This window comes from Patagioenas fasciata, chromosome 2, assembly GCF_037038585.1.
Source record: "Patagioenas fasciata isolate bPatFas1 chromosome 2, bPatFas1.hap1, whole genome shotgun sequence".
Taxonomy (NCBI): Eukaryota; Metazoa; Chordata; class Aves; order Columbiformes; family Columbidae; genus Patagioenas; species Patagioenas fasciata.
The window spans coordinates 53,433,042-53,456,997 of NC_092521.1; the positions used below are offsets into that span (position 1 = coordinate 53,433,042).

Genomic DNA, 23,956 nt, shown 5'->3' on the forward strand with positions numbered 1-23,956 from the left:
GATGGATGGCCTTTCACACCGTTGAAAATCTCACCCTTTTGGGTTCCCATTGCTCGCTGACTATCTCAGCACAAACTAATTACAGCATTTATTCTACTACCCCAAATTTCTCTCAGGTCTTCTTAGATCTCAACAATATAGCTTCAAAATCCCTCAGTAATACAAAAATTACAGCTATCAATCAGGTATTCCGGGTTACCAAAAACCCCACCACTGACTACTGTCTGTATTTTCATATGTAATTAAATAAAAATCTTTTTTTTTATTTTTTTTTTTATTCTCTTATCTACATCCCCCAGTAACTTTCCATATAAGTTATTCTCCCTATACAAGCTCATGTGCAGCAGAGTCTTTCGTCTCTTTAATTATAGTGGCTGATAATATCATGGCACAGATAGAGCAAAACGATTAATTTGGACCATATGGTGATTTTAAACATTCAGTATCTGTCTGAAATAGTATGAATAATTTGGGTGAAATAGTTCACATTTTGAAGAAGCAATAACCTTTCATTGTCTGCTCAGAGATAGCTCATGATCAAAAAGACAATTTGACTTGAAGGGTTTTGTCTCTGCTGACAGAATTGATCTTTTCTGTTGCATTTTATATCACACCTTTAGGAAAAAAAATCCACATACCTGAAAAATGTATGGTGCTCAACGCACACTTTCCATAAGCGCTTTGCAGCACGATGATTTGGCAACTTAAACCCAATGGTGCTTTCAAACTGCTCAAACTAGGTAGGAAGAAAGAAAAAGTAAGTATTTGATGCCGTGCATTTATTTTCAGACAGTGTACACAGGTTCATCTTCATTTCCTCCGTCTGTATCATCTCATTGCAAGAGTGAATGTATATGGTCAGGTATATAACCACATATATACATATTCTACAGACTACTGGGGAAGAAGCTGAGAGTGATAATCAAAGGCAACCTTTGAGGATAGTTTTTGGGGCTAAACCGAGACAATGAACAAGAGGTTTTTGATAGTGACAGTGATGTTTTATGCCCTATAGTAACAAAGAGATCAGATAGGACTTGGGAGACTTCTGAGAAAAACATCATTTACATGTTTTAACCATATTGTTTTAACTTCACCAGTTTAAACAGTGGGAAGCCTGAAAATAGCCTGGAGGGGAGCAATAATCCCCAGGGATTGTTCTGGTCTCACACAGCCTTAGATTAAGGGGATTTACAGTGAAAGAACTAGAGGCAGTAAATCACAGTCTTTTTAGCTAATTTATCTCCCGGGGAGGATGAGGAAAAGACAGGTAATTGGAAGAGTCACCTGGGGATACTAAGAGACCTTTCTAGGTTGTGCTGCAGATTTATATTCCAGATGCAAAAGCTGTGGCAACTACCAGCGCTGTAACATGCTGATGGCTACGTGCAGATAGCTGAGCAGGTGACACAGCGCTGCTGTGACCAGGGGAAGGTGGGCAGAAGGGCACCTGTAAGGAAGCCCGGATCTCTACAGGGAGCCAACCGAGAGAAACATGGCAGGAAATAGCAAAACAATAGAGATGATATAAGTGACACATGGGATGATGAATCACATTATTGTTGGATGTGATTTGGAAAGAGACTGCATTGATTATTTTGCGTAAGGAACTATGGCCTGGTCACGGAATGTCACATACCAAGACCAGCAGAGCTCAATAGGACTTCAGTGGAGGAGAGCCTGAGTGTAGGCATGGGGAACATCAGTGGCTATTAATTTTATTTATTTATTTTTTTTTTTTAATCAAACTGAAGACTGGGAAGTTGGTTACTAAAACTGTTTGGTGAGAGGCAGGAGATGCAGGTTTGTGGATTTTGGTTTAGGACTCTACAAAAGCCTCATGCCCTGAGGACAGTGGGGTGCCCCAGCAGATTTCCCAGGTGACTTATGAAGCCAGCACTGGAGACACTGGCTCAGGACTACCCACTGCATTAAGGGAGAAACACCAGTCCTCATCCCAGTGATTCCTGTCATGCTGTACAGTTGCATACTCTAAAATATGTATGGGTCTTTCAATCTATCACAGACCGATTATTGTACCAGCACTTGAAATGGAGACATCCCTTTGCCTCTGATGACCCTGAACACCTGTGATTTTTTCCTGAGATTTATCACCTTATTTCTGGGTTAGTACATGTTCAACCCATGAGGTAGGTATTTGCTATTCATCCGGCTGAGCCACGAGAGGGCACTCACTGTATGAGATTTCACATCACCTCCTGAGCCAGAACACGGGCTTCTGCGGGCCTGGGAGAGTTAAGACGCGTAGCTACCAAAAATGTGGAATGATGGATGCTTGACTCCATTTTTATCAGTCTCCAGGTTTCTATTCAGCCTCCAAATTGACTAGTCTGATACACTTATAAAATTTGGTATAGCCCATCTACATCTCTTAGTGGATAAGAAGAACAGATACTAATTTAATATACAACATGATGGTGGATAATGAGCACTCCATGAATAAGAAATATGTTACTTAAATTCCCAAAGTATTCATAATATGGATGAGCTTTTTACATGCAGATGGTCATATTTATTCTTTATGTTAGTTCATGGATGTAAACAGAAAAACACGAAAGAAGATTCTACCTGTATTTTAAATAAAGCATTTACCTAATCTTTCCTAAGAAAATCAGCACAAATTAAAAAATATAAATGGAGAGGAATATTACATGGGTGTAAGACATGACAAATCAACAAACCAATGAGAAAAATGTTTTTTTTTGAGAAGGTTCATTCACTAAAGTGTGTCAGGATGCCCCTACCTCTCCTGGTCGGATTTTGATGTAGAAGTTGTTCCTCTTGTAGGAAATTTTCAGAACCTTTGGCCAGGCAAATCTGTTTATTCTGAGTCTGTCTCGATATATTAAGAGACCACTTGCACAAACTCCTAGCATGATTTCTACTCCTTCAGAATCCTGGAAAAGCAAGGAATGCACTTTTTTGAATACTTATTTCCTTATACAGTACTACAGATTCTTGTATGCTGTGTTTCTATCTGAGCTGCGTCTTTTTAATGCATCAGCTGTAGTGACCTGATTTCTGAGAGCTACACTACTCATTGACTGCATTCATGCAAGTAATAGTAAGGTTGGACAGGGTGAGAGAAACTGAGTGTTGTGAATATTTTTGTGTATTTCAGAAAGACTCCAAAAGGAGGGGGGAAAGTTTAGATGTTACTAAAAGAATTATATTAACCCTATAGCAAAATTTTATTAGCATAATAAAAAAAAAAAAAAGTGCTATTAGCATAAATACAAGATTGAAAGTAAGTAGGACAGCTTACAAATTTACTTCTCCCAGCATCGCTCATCTCCATGACTAAGCTTGTGTATCCTTAGATGGACTTTTCTTCTGTAGTTTGCTCGTTTTGGCTCTAGTTGGTTTGCTGATTTCCTTAATGCTGTTGTGCCCATGCTCAGTATTTTCACTTTGAAATGATCAGTGAGCAGAAAGCTGGGCATTTGGACCAGAAAGATCATTTTAAAAGCGTATGACTGTGCCTGCAATAAAACCCATCTTTGACAGGGAAGCTATAGGTCAAACACATTTGCACTATAAAAGATTCGGCCACAATTTTATCCGAATATACTGATAAATAGGTATTTTAAAAGTCAGAATTACACACTTGTCTTTCCTTTATAAGCCTTCAAAAAGTCTAAAAACAATCTTCACTGTTTGCTATTACCACTAGACTGTAAAATTTTGTGTTTTTTCATTTACATAAGTACTAATACTGCCAGAAAAAAAAAAAAAAAGGATCTACCTTAAAGTGCAGAGTTTTTAGTTAATTATTTTAAAATAACTTGAAGTTACAACCATCTGACAAAAGAAGCTATGAAGATGTCATCCTATGAAAATCATGAAATGAATTCATTGTTTTCTTGACAAGCCGTCCTTTAGGTACACAGTGAAATTCTGATTACATTTTAAGATGAACACAAAGTCATGCATAGTCAGTCATGATGAAAAGGCTATGGTACAGCTTGAAAGGCAAAAAAAGTATTTTAAAAATCAGAGACAACATAGAATTAGTGCCTTAAATTAACTTCAGTGTGAGAAAACACACCAATAGAGGATGTATGTTCCAACAATGACAGTATCACTCCTTAGAAGTAGATTTTTTTCTAAATAAAGCTCATGTGTGATATCATGGTCAGGTACTACAGAAGTGACAAAGATAATTTTATTCAGTGGACTTCAGTTTCACAGTTTCTTAAGCAGAGAAACTGTCTAACTACAGTGAATATGTTCTGGAAAAGAAAGCCTCATTGCCAGTAATCCCACTGCATGGCAAATGCCTGAACTGCATGTGTGCTCACATGTGGCACACAGCTGCCAGTGCAAGAGACTCCTTCCTCTGAGATACTTTCCCAAAAACTTGTTGAGAAATGCCTTCTTCCCTCATTCCCACCTTTGCAGTAGATTTAAGCCCATTCACAGCTTCTGTTACTTGTCAGCATCAGAGGCTGCTTTTCAATGTGATACTACTGGTGTAAAATGAAACCAGAATTAAAGAATTTGGCTTTTTTTCAGGAGCGATGTGGTTGAACAGAACAGGAACCTGTTCACTGTAATGTTCGAGGCACGAGATGCTCAGCTGCAGCTCTGCATATAAGTGGGGGGTTTCATCAGAGCAGTGACAGCCCAGAGGACAAATCTGTCTATGTGATGAACACATTTTTTTATTGTAGTCTTGTGTTGGATAATTGAAAACTAGTTTCAACAGCAGCTGGTGAGTTCAGCATCTGTTGAATACCGAAGATACTGGCACAGCCTTAATGAACTGACATTTATATAGAGACATCTGCCACAGTGTGACTTCAAAAAGACATCCACAGAGATACCTGTCCCCTCATCTGATAGCATCAGATCTCACTGGCACACCTAATTAAAACTAAATATTACTTCTTGCACAGAATCTACTTTTCCCACCTTCAGCTCAGTTTCCAAGATTACTGTTGGGCTTCTTAACTCACAGACAGACCCAATGCGGTTAGCACTGCTTTTTAAATTAAGAACAGCACTGTAGAGAGAGATCAGCTTGTTTACCAACTTCTCCTGCTCTGAGTTTTTCCATATGAAAACCAGAAAACTGAATACTAATATTTTTTAGAAAAAAAAAAAATCTCAGTATATCCTGTCTTAAATTTCACAGTCTTTCTCTAATATTCTGAAAAAAAGTACTTAGGCCTTAATACTATGCTATGTTAAATTTTCAGTAATGAAGCCCGTAACATATTTAGAACAGGAACTCACTTCATTGTGATTCTGCAGACACGTGTTGGACAGAGGATGTTGAAAAAAAGCTACTGAGTGACATTCACCAATCCATTTCTATCTCTGCTCCAAATATGTCTCAAGATTTTGTGCCTACCTGCAAGACCCAGGGAAGGCAGCGGCATGCCTCCTGGTAGTGCCGCCCATCGAGCCATACCCAGATTTTGCAATTTCAGTGGAGGCAATTAACAGAACACAAAAGATTGCACTGAATTCTGTAACACACATGCACAGCTCCTATGAAATCCCTCAGGCACACAGTTGCAGGCCCCTTCAAGATCTGAGCTGCAAATTTATCTTGAGTTCTTGAAAGGATCTGCTGCAGCATAAAAACAGACTCACAGTAATTTGACCTTTACAGAAAATGCAGTGCTCTCCACAGCTCAGGATTCTTTGTTCAGCACTCATTTGCTTAATGATGCTTGCTAACCTTAGAGATGTTAAAATTCATTAGCCTTACTTTGAACAGTGAAAAAAAAAAAAAGTAATTATTTATTAAAAAAAAACCAAACCCACAAAAAACGGACAACCAACACAAGACTGGTAGGTAGCTATCTCAAGTCACACTAAAAATGACCATGTTTTATTCATAGTTTAACCTGCCAATGATTAGGGAATCTACCTCATCATGGGAAAATGTTTCCAGCAGAATTACTGCCCTTCCAGTCAACTGCAATGACCATACTTCAGAAGAGAGACAAGCTGCTGTCTCCCCATTATTATCAATCTGATTAGGTTTCCAGTGCACCTAAATAATTGCTTGAAAGTTCTCTGCAGTGTTAGAAATGATCTGCTTATCTAGTTAAGATACTGTAGTTGGCCTTATTAAATTGGAAAATGTAACTGAATGAAATGACAATTGATCACTCCCTGGACAGCTTCTAATATGCTTCCTCATTACTCCATCCGTTCAGTATTTTCCCAAAGGATTTGGGTTAAATCAACATGAAAGGTTGGTGTGCAACATCTTTGCGTCTATAGGCTAAGTCATTACAGTTACAAGATATATCTATGCTTATCCCATAAGTCACCTTTCCTCATGTTGACACATGATTTATCCCACAAACTGCCTGTCTCAAAACAAAAAGAAAGAATTAATTAGAGAGTCCATGCAGATTCAAGTACTATGCCGCAGGAGAAAGACAATCGCTGAAAGAACTGTAGTCCCTACCTTGGCATGATGGAGATCTACTCCATACATGGAGAGTTTTTTGGCATTCTCCAGGAAATGCATCTCAGCCTCTGCAGGTGTCATTCCCCTGAGGAAAAGCAACCAATTTTAGCATCAATGTTAAGCAAGCAGAGTCTGAAATAAAATCCAGCAGCTGGAAAATATTTTCAGCCTGTCAGAACTAAACTGTCCCCCTTAGATAGCCGGGTACCTACCAGAGTCAAAGCTCTGGTGCAGGCCCTGTTACCTTTCACACTGCAAAGCTCTTCTCTACCCAATGATATGGAGAGGAGTTTTGTCCAAAAAAATGTTCTTATTAGGTATACTGCAGCAGGTTTTAATACCTCCTGATGCCGCAGGATGGTAGCTGAAAGACAGGTTCCAGCCTACACTGATGCCCTCCGCCTACCTGTGGCTCTTGTGCAGCTCGATCACTTTATCCTCCAGCTCTTTCGTGTGATTCGGTGCGAAGCGGAACTCGCTGACATAGTCGCTGCCATACTCATCAGGATCGTAGTCACCGAGCTCCGACTGCACAGTGTAGGAGCCCAGCAGGGCCAACGTGACGAATGAGCAAGGCAGCCGACCCGAAACGATGTCGTCTCTCAGCTGCAAGCAGAGGTAGTACCTGCAACGGACCACCAAGGCGGCTCAGAAAGTGATGCTCCTCAGCTCCATCTCAAGTAGCACAGCCCAAGGACTTCCCAGAGACCTTGGCTCCTCTGTGAATTTGCAGACAATACCCAAGCCCAAAAGTTTTCAGGAGTTAACAAGGATATTATTAATTAAAAAACAAACAAAAAAACCCCACAAACCAAACCCCACTAAACCAAAAAGACAAAACCAACCAACTAAACAAAAAACCCACAAAACCCAACAAACCTGAACAAAGAAAATGCAAAACAAAACCAAACAACACCAAAATAAACAAACAAACAAAACAAACCCAAACCCAACCCTTGCCTAAGGGTAGAAATGCCTAATTTATCTTTATAAAGTCGCATAGAGATTTCTTAATAAAATAAGTTATTACTTTGTTTAGTGACCTAGATGGAGAATTACCATTAAACATACCTGGCTTCTATCACAGATCACAAAGATATATAGCTACCTGATAATACTTTTCTTTAAGGAGAAAAAATAATCAAAAGAGGCAAGTACTCTTCATCAAGGGTTAGCCAAACTCCAATTCATTCAAAAAACGTGAGTTGTCTCTTTAGCAAACTGTTGAGCTTTCTCAAAAAAATACATTTAAATAGTAAATGCTGTTAAAACCACAGTGATGAACAGTTCAGGAGGTCACCAGATAGAAGAAAACAGAAAAACGTAAAGTGTGTTGGCTTGGTGGTGAAGGCATGGAGTTCTCAAGGGAGATTTGAGGACAACAAGAGGAAACAAACAATCCTTTCTTTTGGAAGACCTCTCTTTAGGTGGGAACTCCTGGTACGCTGTCTTTCTGCACAATGCCTAGCAAAGGGGAAGACTGATCTAAGCCAAAACTTTCATGCTACCTTTCAAACAACAAGTAGTTCACAAAGCAATGAAGGTTAAAAATATCCACAGGTTGCAAAATGTTACAAGAGGCTAGGGAACAGCTTGCCAATGGCACAAAACTCATAATGGCTCCTTATGCCAAGGAGGAAACCAGGTGAAGTTTTTGTTGGTGGTGGTGTTTTTATGGGTTGCGCTTGCAATCTGCACATAAAACCAGAAAGCAAATGTGCAGATTGCAGAGCTACCTGACTTGGATAGCAGGGAGCAGCCATTCATTACCACCATATTCCCTATACCATGCACATTTACTGCTTACCTTGTCAATTGACATATAAAATTTACAAGCATGCTTATTCTCATCCCACTTCTTTCCTTCCATGCTTACGATTATACCAACAATAATAACTTGTTATCGCTGGCAAAACTGGGCATTGGGCATCTTTGTAAAAATTAAAATCAATGTTCAGGAATATGTACATTGGAAAAGCCTAGATTTAGGGTTAAATTATAGAAAATACTCTTCTTAGCTCAGGGGGCAGACACTGTTCACAGTGTCTTCTCTGCCAAAGGATCACATATTTTCCATAAGCTCATAAGAAAATGGAAGTCGAGGGGAATACAAAACATTTCTTTTCTTGGATAATTCAAATATAAGTGCTAACAAGTAGGGCTACTTAAGCCCCTTCTAGAAAGGTATTTGATGTTTTAAATACCTGGTAATATCTTCAGATAGTTGGGCAGGGTCTGGAGGGTAGAATTTCACATTAAATGCAAACTGCCAAGCACCACCTGGAAAAGAACACAGGTTCACTGAAAGTCCACTGCAAATATAAACAGAGATGCTTAGGCTGTTTGATTACCAGAAGACTTAAAAATACCCCAGCCAAGCAATTCATAAGAACAGGAAATAGTATCTTTTTCCCATACATTGTTCTGAAGATACTACTTTTCTCTCTCTCCCAATTACAGTATTGGATCAGATTATAGAGTTCTTTTCTTATTTAGCAATATTTCCACTGAAGTGAGGTCCCTAAGGAGCAGTAATTTATTACTAACCCTAAAACCCCCCTCAATCCAAAAACAATGTTTACTGGAATTAACCATCTGAAAACACAGCCTATACAAGCTTTAAAAAACAAAAAGCCAAAACACAGAGGTGCTGGGAACACCATGAGCCAGAGTACAAAGGGGCTCCAGACTGGGGTGATGTGCCGAGGTCTGACCACCCAAACCAGCCCAGAGCATCCTCTCCAAGTGCTGCCTCAGCACACAGCTCCTGCCTCCAACAGACATAAATTACTGTGCAGACAAAACTGCAAGGACAGACATGGAGAGTTTGACTGAAAACCAGTACATAACACTGGGGAATTCTCATTGAGTTTTTTCAGTAAGTTTAGGTGACCCATGCGATGGATACCGGCCCGTGTCACCACAGTTTGTGAAATTTTTTTGGAGCGTCAGCTTTAAATGTTGTAAAGAAAGAATATCAAAACTGAATTAAAAAAAAACCCCAAAACAAAAACCAGTATTGAACATAGCATGTAAATATAAAAGCTATTCTTGAAAAAGGGACAGGCTATACCAGCGCATCTCTAAATGCAAGTAAAAAGCAGTAACGAAACCCCAAACCACAGTGTTCTTACAAGCAACACAGTTGTTTTCCAGTAAGAAGACTTTTCACTGAAGGCTCTGTTGTGGGATATACCTCTTATTTGTACTTCTACCACATAAATTACAGTATTTCTGTAGTCAGGAAACCAAAGCCAAAGTAATGACCTTTGTGTTTTCTGAAAGGTATTGATGTCAGAATATAAATCTAACTAGAAATAAATAGATCTCTCTTGAAAAGTCTGTATTGGCTGTATAATGAGGAAGTGCTTGTGAACACTGAAAAACAGGACTCTATGAACTCAATAGGGTAGAGCTTTCTCATGATCTTTAAATCAGGGGCACCTTGAGCCTAGGTACCTCCTAAAGAACATGGTGTTTGAGGTGTATCTGGTACACTCTTCAGTAAGACAGCTTATATGCTGAACAGGTCTGCTTGCCTGGAAATACTGTATGGTCATCATAACTGGGTCTTGGGGAATATTTGTTTAGAGGCAAAAAGGAAATTTAATCCATGCAAAGCCCCATCCTCTTTGGTCATCCACACACCCGAGAAAACAGGCTTAATGTGCGAGAAGACTTTGATGTTTACCATCAGGACTTCAGCTCTTGCTAAGACTTTAATGGTCCTTGATTTTAGGAACTTTTCCACTCTCTTGGGCCATAAAAGCCAGCGGAAGGAAAATCTGGCTGGCAATGAGGATGGGGCATTTTCTCACCAGCGAGTGGACTGGCCCCAGGGTGAGGGCAGAGCCTGTGGGTGAGTGACACCTGGCCCCATCACAGACAGAAGGGGCCATGGCCCAAAAATGTGTTCCTCTGGCACAGAAAATAAGTCGAACCTATGATATAGTCTGTCATGTAGCATGGATAGCTAAGACACCAGAGTAAGAGGCCTTCACCCCGACTTACAGGGGCTTAAATAAAACCTAATGCTGTGCACGTTAGTGGGTTAAAACTACCGGTGTGCAAACCAGGGGCCACACACACAGCAACAGCCTCAGTTCTCAACCACTGGGATGAAATCTCTGTGGTCTGCAGTGGAATCACAGATACCTGAGTGTTCTACAACTCAACCAGTACTTAAGCAGGATTATAAATATGTGTTTTGGAAAGTATAATGGGTAACAGCCCTCCTTTTCCACTGTTATCCTGTTCTAAACTTCTGCAATGAATTGTACAGAGCAAGCAAATTATAGCTGTCATCTTCTGCAAATACAACTGTCCCCTGTGTCAAGTCCAGAACGAGAGTCTTCTGCCCTGCTTAATCTCTTGCTGTCACAATCTTTCATTGTCTATCTCACGGTTTGGGCACATATTAAATGTCTTTAAAACCAGTGGTGTGGAGCTGAGCTGCTTGGATCGACTGCGCAGCCTGACTCATTGACATCTACAGCACCTTCGTTTCCAGATCCATCTTCTCAAGAGATTAAAAAAGGCAGATTTTCATTACTTTTTATTGCAGATCACTTGCTTTTAATGAAAATAATACTGGTGGAACAGTGTGGTTGCTCACAGTAAGCAGAGAAGTTTTCCAGCCAGTGTAAATTAACCCTTTGAATCTCGAAGAGGGAAGTAATTCCCTTGCCAGGCCTGACCCAACAAACACAAACTACCAGGTGTATTTGTTTGTGAAAGCAAGAGTGCTAGAAGAGATCATTTACAAAATATGTGAAGAAAAAAACTACTGAGGTTGCCCAAAGACGACACACAAATGTTTCATCAACTTTAAAAAGTGAGGTAGGGGAAAAAGAAGGCAGGTCAAATTTTGAGCTTGGCAGTCTTGACAAGGTTTTCTCTTGAGAGGTTTTTGAATTTCTAATGTAGCAGACAGCCAAATTTAACAACTGAGCTTTTTAAAATATACATGTGAAGCAGAAAATTGCCTGGCTCTCTGTGAACTGAATGGTCATTTTAGGAGCAAAGTTCAAGCTTCTGAAACATAGGAAGGAAAGATATTTTAGATAGAGTGCTATCTTTGCATCAGTGAAGTATTTCGGCATGAGGCATAAGCAGCATTACTGGATATGATTTAAATATCAGTAATGCAAAGAAATAATTTATATACGTGGCCTAGACCCTAAGGTTACGTTGCTTAATGTCAAACTTTGGGTTTTTGCCTCTCTGCAAATGTCAAGTTGTTTTCAGCAATGAAAGTTCATGTGTTATGAGCCTCAATAACTGCCTACGTTCATTAAGGTCTAAAATACCTAAAAGATGCAGGTAATTCCTTTGCCAGAGACCCGTGACAGGATGCAAAAGAAGACTGTGAAATAGACTTTGATGTGGTGAGGGGCTGGGCAGAGGGGGTTACTGAGCCCCTGGTGCTGGGACGGGTCCTGCGAGCGGGCAGTTACCCCAGTGGTTTGGGAACAAGCCCAGAGGACCAGAGGGGCTGGACACTGATGGGCAGGTGGTGCTATGACACACCACTCATGTGGCAAGGAGCCCCCTCTGCCTCTTGCATCCCTGTTCATGTCACAAGGGTTCAAGGTCTTTGCAGACACAGATCGCAGTTTGGAGGGAAACACTTTATTGTGTAGATTTTGGAGTCTGGACACACCGGAATGAAAGTTTTCCAGACACGCTAAAAGAAACGCACAAACAATAACAAACTTACTTCGGATCTGCTTCTTGATTTCCTTGGCTGGGTCCAACCAGTTCTGCAAATAAAATGTTTCCTTATTATTAAAACAGAGCTATGAGTCAAAGCTAGAACACCTCTTTTCTCCTTGACACAGCAATAGGCAGGGGTAAGACTAACTTTCAAGACGTGTCTCTGGGTAGAAAAAGGATTTTTATTAACCTTCCCAGATGTTGAGAGGCTGAATGGTTCAAAATAAAAAATTAAAAAATAGAAATTAATAAAATACATGCACAAATAGGAAAACAAAATTTCTACTAGCTACTAGGTGGGTTTTTTTGTCTGTTTTATTTTTTGTTTTGTTTTTTCTTTTAGCTGGTTGGTTGGTTTGTTTTGCTCTAATGCTGGAAGGGCTGAAAAGCCTTGTTAGAGGATAAACAGTGTGGCACAGGCTACTGCCCCATTTGCAACATGGCTTGGGCACAAGGTGCAACCAGAGGCAGCACCGTGACTGCCCCCATCCATGCTGTGCAGAACCCAGTGACCACAGAAGACAAAACTCTTGCTGAGTAGCTGGGGAGTTATCACTGTGATGACTCCACGGATGTCAAGGATCAGTTGAAATTCTCCTGGAAGAGGTACACAGCAGCTTGGGGTCTCTCGGTGTCACTGCTGCAGCCAGAGCTTGCAATTTATAGAGCAGCCTGCTCCGTATCTGCTTCTCAGGCACTGGGAGAAAAAGGCCCTGCACTTCTCTCTTGCCCTCTAACAGAATGAAATTAACATTTAAAATGTGTGACACAGCCCAGAACAAAAAGTTTTCTTTCCCTAGGAAAGTTCCACTTTCTCCAAAGGAAGATAAACAAATGTATCAGAGAAAAAAAATACTAGAGAAATATCAACCAAGCACAACACAACAATCCCCCCTCTAAACAAAAACAACCGGTTTGCAGCTGTCCAAACCTGGTCTGTGGGGCAAAACATAAGCCTGAAGAGCTCCAGCTATTGCTGAGCACAAAAGCACACCGTGCACCAAGAAATTAAAGATTCATCAGGATTTCTGTTTTCAAAGATCACATGTGATATGGACACATGTATCGTGTGGCTGGACATTATCTGGCAGAGGATATGCATATTATTCATCAATAAAAGTGGTGGCAGGTACTATTCTTTTAGCTGTTTAGCTCTGTAAAGTAACTGGCAATCTACAAATGCTTAGTACTTCTAAACTACCTGTTAATAATGAATACATTTTCCTCTTTCCAATACAGGAAAGCACACCTATCTGGCAATGCTCTTAAACACCTGCATAACTTTTAACACAACTCAAAACTAAGCATATGCTAAAGTGTTATCTTTCACTGGCATGGACCAAGTGTTTGCTTAACTGATTTTCTGAATCAGAAACAAAATCCTTATACCTAAAAGACTGTAAAAAAAGCAGAAAATAGAGAAAAAAAGGACCGATTTCTTCTGTATGCTATATGACTGAAACAAAGGTAAGCCTAGAAAATAAAACTGTTGTTCTTACAAGACATGAACAGCTGAAGAAGCAGTAATAGCTTCAGGCCATGCAAAGCACAAAAAACCTTCACCTGCTGGGCTACAGCACATATTATTAAAAGGTTTTGTTACTGGTTTATTTCAAACGATTTAAATTAAAATGTCAAAACCACACAGCGTATTTTAAATTATCCTTTGATACTCTCTTTCATCATAGCATGTCCAAAATAATACACATATATATATCATCTCTCTCACCTGCACATTAGACCATCTTGGACACTGTTAATACACAGCTTTTTATAATACTGAAGTTGAGATGCAGACAAGCAGAGTGTGATTCACTACTGCTGCCAAATGCTTCTGAAGACTTATGTCTTTAGCCAAATCAACAATAACACTCTGATAAAGTAAGTAAGACTTAAAGCCTCACTTTATCTTAGCAGTTAGCAGGAGCAGTCAATCAACTCCTGCCTATCGGTATCCCAACCACAGTATGATAAAGCCATATTTTAATATTATATGTTTAGTAGTGTATCCATGAATGTAAATCTGACTTTCATCTTTGGCAGAAATGAAACAAATCATACTAGAAAGAGAACCAGCTATAGGATTAACTTCTTTCATGTCATAAATAGTCAACACAGAAGGAAGCCAGGGAAACACAGGGGATGTTCTTGAGAGGTATTTACAAAAAACAATAGCTCAAGTTATGTCTATGGAATTTGGCAAAGAAAATCAAAAGAAGTTCTGGACTGTTTGCAACTGTCTGGGGGGTGTCTCAGGGAAGCTCTGATGTCCACATCCCAAAGACCAGCAACAGTTTTGTGGTTTACCTTTTGGTTTTCCGTGTCTCTGTATGTTAGCCCAAAGTAGTCTTTTTCCAAAAGGTTCAGATGCTCACACACCTTGTCAAATAGCACTTGACCTCTGGAACGTTTCTGTTGGAAATGAATAGGAATGAAAAAAATCACGTTTGCAAAACAAAGTAACGTAAGCCTTAAAGTAACACCTTTCATGTTTAATCCTCAAATCAATAATGCCAAAATGATTTAATTCCATTTTTCCATCTTTGAAACCAATTGACCATCTTCACAATCTGCTGAATGTGGCAAATCTGCTTTGCGTAAAAGTTCATGTCTTATTGAGGAGATGAAAATAAGTCAATACATGTCATGTTTCAAGTTTCAATGAGAACATCTCTTCTGTCTTTCAGAAACTGCAACTTCAAATGCATGCTGAGGTCACATCACAGCAAACCCGAGCATTCTTTGTGTGCAACAGTAGCAGCAAACAACAGTACGAAATATTCCTGATCGGGGACTATCAGAGCTGTGACTTGGGGTGACCCACTGGAGAAAAAAACAAACATGGAGGTATTTCTTGCCTCAATAACAAGGCAAACTAATTCCAGGATCCTTTTTTATCTAATATATGGGGAAATGCGATATACTGTCTACTGAAATCACCAGAGAGCCCTTCCTGGGAAGGTAGCTGGGTGAGAAAACAGTTTTCTAGTGTCCCAGGAACCTTTACTGCTAATATGTTGGATGAGATGATCTCTCACTGTTAACAGCCAGCACCCTTAGCAAAAGCTTTGTCTTATCTCTCATATGGGACAGTAAAAATTCAGGTCATCCTAGGTCTCAGTGTTTTATATGACACTGAGAAAAATTCTCCAAAAAAACAAACACAGAGAGAAACATCCTCTTTATGAGCCACACGTGCCAACTTTGATATACATTAATTATGATAAACAATTCAAAATCATTTTGGCCACTGTTTCATCACTGCCTGCTTCCCTAAGTGCAACTCAGCTAAAGGGAAAAAAAATCTCCCCTCTTCATATCAAACACATGTATATATTAATATTTTAGTTGCTGTCAGCACTGCAGTTTCTTTATCCATGGCACACACATGACTTGAAACAGAATGGAAATACGCTACTTGCTTCAAAGGCAGAGGAGGAGGCTAACACAAAAGAGGAGAGAATGCTGCCTCTGAATTTAGGCACCTCCGCTGACTGATCTGTGCCTGGACGGTGCTGCCAGCCCAGCAGCCTTGGCCATGGGGGGATGGATATTTCACAATCCAAGCTGACACAGCTACGCCAACAAACCCGTGGAGCCCAACACTGGCCTCAAGCTATTTTAGAAGTGGTAAGCAAGCCAAGAGAAAAGAAAAAGTAAAAAAGAGGAGCTGAATGTTGCTGCCTAACACCCTGTAAAAACATTATGAGCGATGATGGGGTTGTACAGTGTATCCTAATTTATATTAAATTTCGTATTTCTATTGGGGCTCTGATGGCATATGAGAAAGGAAGCAGGGACATAGTCTCTACATTTTTATCAATGAAGAAACTGAAGAGCGTGGCTGTTAGGAGTCTAGGAAGTGTTCTCCAAATGAGAAAAAAACAGGCATGGAAGTGTACTGTGAGCGTATTGCTGTAACTTCATTTACAGTGACTTCCAGCATCATTTGAGCTCACAGCTCCAGGGCCTTGTTCTACTTGTCATACGCTTTCCACCCTGCTGTAGGAAGCATAAATATACCCCAGGTCCTTTATAATTTCAAACAAATGTTTAGCTAATTCTTCACGGCCCATACTTGGAAGTAAATAATAAAAGGTTAGTGGTTTTATACTTGAGAGTCTATGGAGAGGATCAGGTGGATAAGAAAAGATTTGACTACTGGTGTGCAGAGAGGAATCAACTTGAAGATTTCAAGCCAAAATAGTCACATTTCTGCTATAAGCAAGCAATGCTGTATTTTGCAAAATTTCTTGCTTTTCTACTTGATAACAAACCAAATAGTTATAATGAATGAAATAAGCAGGTAAACTCTAGAGGACACTTGCTTTGAGAAACACTATGTCTGTACCACCGTACCATTTATATGTATTTGAATTGTGACACTTCAATGTCCTCTTAAAGAGTCATATGAGGCCAACACAGGAGCTGGTTTATGTGGCTGATCCATGCAGCTACACAGATGTCAGCTTTGACTAAGACCAGCTAGCAGCTGCAAGGTACAGTGTTTTAATAACACATTGGAGGAAACAGTTGTGTGGGGCTATGCTGTAATAGAAACCAAACAACCAACCAAAAAGAGTCCCAGTACTCAGAATTTCTTGTTTGGCTATACATCACAGGTGAGGATAAGTATGGCAAGCCTGGAAAAATTTGTACATCTCATTTTTTGCCCATGACAAAACAGATCTTCCTCCTACTGTAGGAAGATGCTCAAGTTGTATTCAGCCTCTTCCCACATCAGGATATGGGAAAGCCCTGCCAGAGGAAGTCAGAAATACCACATATAACTAATGGCCCTTCCTGGTCAGGGTCCCCTATTCACCAGACACCAGGTGTGAAGTGGTGATGGCTGAGGGGAAACCCTACCAGGACCACGTTCCTTCTCCACAGAAATGCCCACCAGCATCCAGACAGATGAGCCTCATATGTTGCAGCTGCCACCTGTTACTCCTGAGTGCCTCTTCCCAGGTCAGAGCTTACCTGTGGGAGCAGGATTTAGGGGACTCCTATCATTTGGGGAGTGGGGGCTGACTGGCAACGTAGCCACCACTGAGGCCCTCCAAATCCTCGTGTACCTGCATATCTGCAGCTCTGTACCTATGCAGCATTAGTACACACATCCTCTTTCTAGAACAACATTGCACAAATGCACAGTGAAGGAAAACTACTGGATTAATCCATGAGAAATTAAGAGGTTTATATAGGTATCCTTATTTTGGCAGGGATAGATTAGGAGGAAGAGGAGGAGAGAAAAGTCAAGTTACAAATTCATACAGCTCCTCAACCTTTGCTTTCCACCATTTCGGGGTGACAAGTTTGAGGAAATGAAAGACTGACTGCTGGTTACTGTGGATCAACAGGTCAATGCCAAAAATGCCAACCAATTCTCAGCAGTCCAAAAAATGTGGATTAAAAAAAAATTAAAGAATATCAGACTTTGTGCTATCAAATATTGTCCATGTAACAGAAGAGTTTTTCTGAAAGGTAAATATGGTGAGATTCTCCTTCAGAAATATTCTTAGCTATTTTTCAGGCATGAATGGGATGAAATGAAATGTGCAGATGTGGAAATAAGAGGCATTTTGCTTTAGGTTTGGGAAATCAAGACTATAGAAAGAATGCAAAACTTAGATTAAATGCTATAAATGAGTACAAAAGTCCGGGAGCAAAAACTTTACACTTTTCACAGCCTCCTCCCTGCAGCTCTATAAAGTCCACAGCTCTTGCCTGAAGCTGGAATGGGAATAAACAGCCTCCTGGTCGAGCTCTCAGAGACAAAAGCCAGCAGCAGCGAACTTGGCACATCTGCACCCACCAGCAACTCCCACACGCAGGGGAGAGGAGAAGCTGCCTCTCTCCTTGCCAGCTTATCCTTGGTTTTGGAGCTGAACTTGTCCCTCCTTGGGAGGCCAAAGGCCACAAAAGGCTCTCCCGTCCTGTGACTGGCTTCTCCAGAAAGAGTCCACATTCAAATCTCTCTACATTGGCTTCCTCAGCTCATATCCCTCCATCACACACCTGGTTCCTTACAGGATCACCAGACTAAGATAACACATTGTACATCATTGACAGAGAGGAACCCAAAAATTAAGTACTTCCATCTTAGCTCTGCCTGGATAACAAGATTATTATAAATTCAATTATTCTTATTGGTGAACTTTTGGGTACCATGTCTGTTATTTTTTAATGAAGAAAAATAATGACTTTTCCTTTATTATGATTAAGTGCATAAGCTGTAATGTAGTTATGATAAACAAACATTATTAAAGTGAAAAAATGCAAGTCTTTGTTATAGTTACATTGTCACCTCAGTCACAAAGTATGTATTGTGCATCAATATAATTCCAGAATCACAGAATGGCTGAGGCTGGTGGGCACCTCTGGAGACTGCCTACTCCAACCCTCCTGCTCAAGCAGGGCCACCAAACAGCAGGTAGCTCAGGTTCATGTCCACCTGGGCTCTGAATATCTCCAAGGATAGGGGCTCCATAGCCTGCACAGCCAACCTTTGCCAGTGTTTGACCACCCTCATAGTAACCTTTTATTTGTTATGTTTAAAAGGAATTTCCTCTATTTCACTCTGTGCTCATTGCGTCTTGTCCTGGCACTGGGTACTGCTCAGCACAGTCTGACCCTGCCTTTACTCCTCCCATCAGATATTAGTACACATTGATAAGATCTCCCTGAGCCTTCTCCAGGCTGAGCTGTCCCAGCTCTCTCAGCCTTTCCTTATATGTAAAATGCTCCAGTTCATCTTCTTGATGGACCCTCTCCAGTGAGTCCATGTTTGTCTGGTAATGGGGAGTCCAGAACTGGACGCAGTACTCCAACTGTGGCCTCACCAGTGCTGAGTAGAGGGGAAGGATCACCTCTCTTGATCTACTGGCAACACTTCCTAATGTGGCTCATCATGGCACCAGCCTTCTGTTCTGCCAGGGCACATTGTTGACTCTTGCTCACCTTGTTGTCCATCACGACACTCAGGTAATAATAAACACTGAATTGCAGCAATCAGGCTACCAAAATAATGTTACTGTGATAAGCAATGAGGAGAATTACATGGGAAAAGAGCAACCAACAACTTAATACAAAGATGTGACACCAACTTCCTTGTCATGTAGGCACGAGTAAGACCCCAGGAACCCTCTTTGCTATTCAATGAGATACAGGGAAGAGATCAGAAAGATTTCAAATGTTATATGCTGGACAGTGCTTCCCAGACTGGAAGTTAGTTGAGCCAGAGAAAAAAATTTATCAGGATCCAGAACCCACGCCTCCAAAGGGCAATTTTTTCTTCTGTGCAAGACTGTAGTCTTGGCTGTCCCATGCCAGAAGGCACCGTCTCTCAGAAACGTCTCCTTCAAACTTCTGTGGCTCCTAGTTTAGCCATCCTGCCCCCGAAACATGACCATATGCAATCTTCCTGTGGGGCATTTTGGAACGCACCTTGGTGATACAGCCTGAGCCTCTTAACTGATGCACCCTCACACCAAACAACAAACCGTTGCTTGCTGCATAACCTCCAGCCTACTGGACCAGCCATCTTTCCTAGCTTTATTCCAGCAAAGAGGTGTCTGTGCTGGGGACCTCTTGCCACCTGTGTTTCTGCCAGACTGAATCCAACCCTCTGTCTGACAGATTCTCCACGGAGAGGCAATGCTGCACTGGGACCAGTATCTCATCAAGGCTGAGAAGCCTTTGTTCTTGGGGGGGTTTCAAGGCATTGGCCTGGTAATGCCACAGCTGGCCTGACCCAAACGGCCTCCCCAGTCCCTTCCAACCAGCACGGCTGTGACAATGGAATCCATGTGCACCTCCACAGACACTAAGGAGTTAATCGTCATATACCTGCTTAAAGTGTAGAGTGTTAGTCTACTCTAGTAGTCTATTTTTATTCATGAGCAGATTACCTTCCTCTCACTGATAGGGAACGAGGAGGAGCTGAAGAGCAGAAAACGGCCCTCTCAGCTTTCTAGAAATGAAAGCTACTGCAATCTCCAAAGTGTTGTATTTTGGAGCAGTTCTATTTTTGCATCCAATGCTGCAGACTCATGCGGATGCAAAACGCTGAGCAAGGGCCCTCTGCAGCATGCAGGTATGTCTCTCCCATTTGAAAGCAATTACAAGAGATCACATTCAGATCAAATTTTACAGGTAAGAGAAAACCTGAAGAAAGAGTCCCACAGCCAAAGAGCTATCACGGGATTCATTTTTGCCACAAATAAACCATCATCTCCACTGCACAGTAACCGCAAGGTCAGGGCACCCCAAGGAATTGAAACTTCACCTCCCTTTCTGTTCAGTCAAGGAGCACAGCAAGATGAAAAAGTATCACAGCTGTAAGCCTGGATTTAAAATGGAAAGAGTTTGCATGTATCTTTCTGCATGAATACATATGCAAACACAGCATCTCCACTTTCCTCAGAAAAGTTGTCAAGCTGCCAGCAAGCAATGCCACACTAGCACTAGCCTGGTGTTAAACTGTACAATTACTGTAATAACTCTAGTTGGAGTCACTGGAAGAAGGACAAACAGATTAGTATCATGAAATCCTGGTAGGAATGATTGGACTTTAACTGATGTTGAGGTTATCTGGTTCACATTCCTAATTAGTATTTGCACTTTCCCATGGATCTTAACAATGCACTGTATAAACACGTGGTCTGGCTCTAGCCTTGCATGCTGTAATGTATTTTGGCATGTGGCTGTACTAACGTCTTCCTTTTTCCCTGTTCTTCCTGGTGGGGAAGTATTAGCTAATTTTTTCATTTGCAATGTGCATGATGCAAAAAATTCCAATTCTGTCCAGACTACTGATTTTATTTTACTCTTTCGATTTAAGTTGCATTTTGCAAGTTATTTTGGTCAACACTTCGGTTTCTACACTGCACAGGCCACATGGTGGTCTCCTCTGTGCAAATGCAAGGAAAACACCCATAAAAGTTTAAGTGTATATGGCAACAAATAACTAGCATGTACTAAGGCAAGTTTCTCCCTCCCCATATTGCAGCTTCTGCAATTATTCTTGCAACACATACAAGAGTAAACGATTAACTGGCTGCCAGTAATACTTTGTACTTGCCACAGTGAGCACTCTCTCCCCACAAATTCCCCCAGCTGAGTCTCCAAGCTGGTGAATTCCAGTCTCCTGACAACACACTTTCTCATTCTTTCCTTGTGAATTATCCAATTTACACAAAAATATCCCCAATCCCAGGAAAACAAACAAAACAAAACCAAGCCCAAAAAACCATTACTTGTGCAAACAGCGGCTACCTGCAAGCTAAAGTGATCTAGTGCATGCAGGTTTCCAAAATCACTTTTGTATTGAGAACATCACTTCTGGGGGAAGGGCCTAGAATGTCACATATATGTCATAATTTAATATGCATAGGCAAATATGTGCATAATGTAATGCACATCATATAGAATCATAGAAGGGTTTAGGTTGGAAGGGACCTACAAAGGCCATCTAGCCCAATCCCCCTGTCATGAGCAGGGACATCTTCAACTAGATCATGTTGCTCAGAACCCCATCCAGCCTGGCCTTGAATGTCTCCAGGGATGGGGCATCTACCACCTCCCTGGGCAACCTGTGCCAGTGTTTCACCACCCTCATTGTAAAAAAATTCTTCTTCAGGTCCGGCCTGAATCTCCTCTCCTTTAGTTTAAAAACATTACTCTTTGTCCTATCGCAACAGGCCCTGCTAAAATGTCTGTCCCCATCTTTCTTGTAGGCACCTTTTAAGTACTGAAAGGCCACAATAAGGTCTCCCCAGAGCCTTCTCTTCTCCAGGTTGAACAACCTCAACTCTCTCAGCCTGTCCTCACTGCAGAGCTGTTCCAGCCCTCTGGTCACCTTTGTGGCTTCCTCTGACCCCTCTCCAACAAGTCCATGTCTTTCCTGTACTGAGGGCTCCAGAGCTGGATGCAGAACTGCAGGTGGGGCCTCACCAGAGTGGAGTAGGTGTATACACAAACATACATGGATCTATAAGTGAATGTTCAGTGTGGTTCCAAATGTAGAGCAGCTGGTGATCATACCACAGCACTTCTCCATCTATGGAGAGTCAATCAGAGCTCTTAAACTCACACAGTCACTCTGGTAAGGAGTGCATTTTTATCTGTGAATTAAAAAAAATCTACATACTATGTTATTTCCCGTGTTTCTTTCTGAAAGATTCTGAGCTGGTCAAGGATACAAAGTGATGAACTGAGAAATTCTAGAATTTAATCACTGCACTTCAGGCCAGAAAATTTTCAAATAGGGAGAATGTGCTTTTGAACAAATATTGATTAAAGGTGAAAAAAGAATAGCAGAAGGTTTATTTTTCCCAAGGAAGATAAATGAAAGAAGTAATTCCAAAGATGTTTAACTTCATTTCACTTTTCTACATTTTTAATTTGTGTCTTCAAAGGATTTGCTTTTGTGCTGTTTATAATTCTCTGCAGATTGTCTCCATGGGGAAAAGAGAATGATGGAGAAACGTGAAAGAAAAGAAACCTTGAATTTCTTCAAATCCATCGTTTCTCAACCGAAGTCCCCAGCTGGAAGCTAAATGGGGAGCATCTAGGAAGAAGAATAGACGGAGAATCTTTCCTGGAGTGTCAATTGACAGAAAATCAGCAAGTATTCCTCCGGTTTACTGAAGCACATCTTAGAGATTACATGTTCAACTTGCAGGATGAGAGTTTTTAAAAGCTTAACATGACTTAACCACTGGAATTTAGGTCCCTGCATCCACTGCTGTGTCTGCTAAAAGTGGCACTGGGAGATACAGAAACATTTAGTTAGGTGTGTTGAGAATTACGTTCTAGGCATTATAGAAAACATCTTAAATAAATTCACTTCTACTATGGAACAAAAGCTTTGCTGAAGTTACTAGTACAACGCTGTACACCAAAGACAAAGGTTAAGATACAGAGACTGACAAAGCAAACAACAAATACCCTTCTCTCCTCCTCCACACAGAGAGAGAACTGAACTCATTCTGTCTTTTTAATCCAAATAGTTCAAGTTTCTTAAGGGAAAGTCTTGGGTTTGGCATACATAGAGTATTATAAATGAACACCTATGAGGACACACATAACCCCTGAATGGATGTAGTACTCTCATCCAGTTTGTAAGCAGTTTCCCAGCATGTCTAGGAGACACTGAACGAGGCCTTTCTGCCAGCCTTTCATGTGGCAAAAACCTACAAGCAATGAAAAGGTTCAAAGCAAAACACTTTTTTTTTTTTTTGTTCTCAAGAGGAAGTACCATTTAATCTTTTACATACCTCACTGGCAAACTGCATTTGGAAATGTCCCAGGTCACAATTCTGAATACAATCCACTGAATGAACTATTTAGCCAAATGCAGGGAGAACTAAGTACTAGGCAATTTCAGAAAGATTTAGTTTAATAAAAGCTGTGTTAAAAAGGCTTTTTTTTCCCCCCCAATGTTAATACATTTCATATAAGGAAATACTTTTCCTGAAAGCTGCACGCTAACACAAGCTCTCCAAATGTTCTGTTCCCTTATTAACTTTTTAATGTGTGAACTTGCATATACATCCCAGTAGGTGACTAATACATTCTAATAGTTTGAAATAAAAATTGCAGTAGTATTTTGCCTTTATCTCTGCTTTTTAATTTAGAACTCTATCCCACACTGCTCTGCACATGGAAATGAATACCACATTAGAAAACTTACAGTAGACTAGAAGGTATTTTGACATACAGTGACGACTGATCATTTTCTTTTTCTTCCCATCATGGTAGCACTATAATTTATCAGTTCAT

At 40.7% G+C, this 23,956-nt stretch overlaps 1 protein-coding gene across 25 annotated transcripts in view; it reads right to left on the bottom strand.

The window, feature by feature from the left end:
• The window catches only part of EPB41L3 (erythrocyte membrane protein band 4.1 like 3), a 102,837-nt gene that overhangs the window by 29,776 nt on the left and 49,105 nt on the right, over positions 1-23,956 (bottom strand). For all 25 annotated transcript variants that reach the window (XM_071804228.1, XM_065832280.2, XM_065832276.2 and 22 more), the window contains exons 4-10: positions 14,477-14,581; positions 12,174-12,216; positions 8,659-8,734; positions 6,861-7,079; positions 6,452-6,539; positions 2,766-2,918; positions 639-736 (exon numbers count right to left, since the gene is read on the bottom strand). In XM_071804228.1, coding sequence (XP_071660329.1) covers positions 639-736; positions 2,766-2,918; positions 6,452-6,539; positions 6,861-7,079; positions 8,659-8,734; positions 12,174-12,216; positions 14,477-14,581 — 782 coding nt within the window. The remainder of the gene's footprint in view (positions 1-638; positions 737-2,765; positions 2,919-6,451; positions 6,540-6,860; positions 7,080-8,658; positions 8,735-12,173; positions 12,217-14,476; positions 14,582-23,956) is intronic.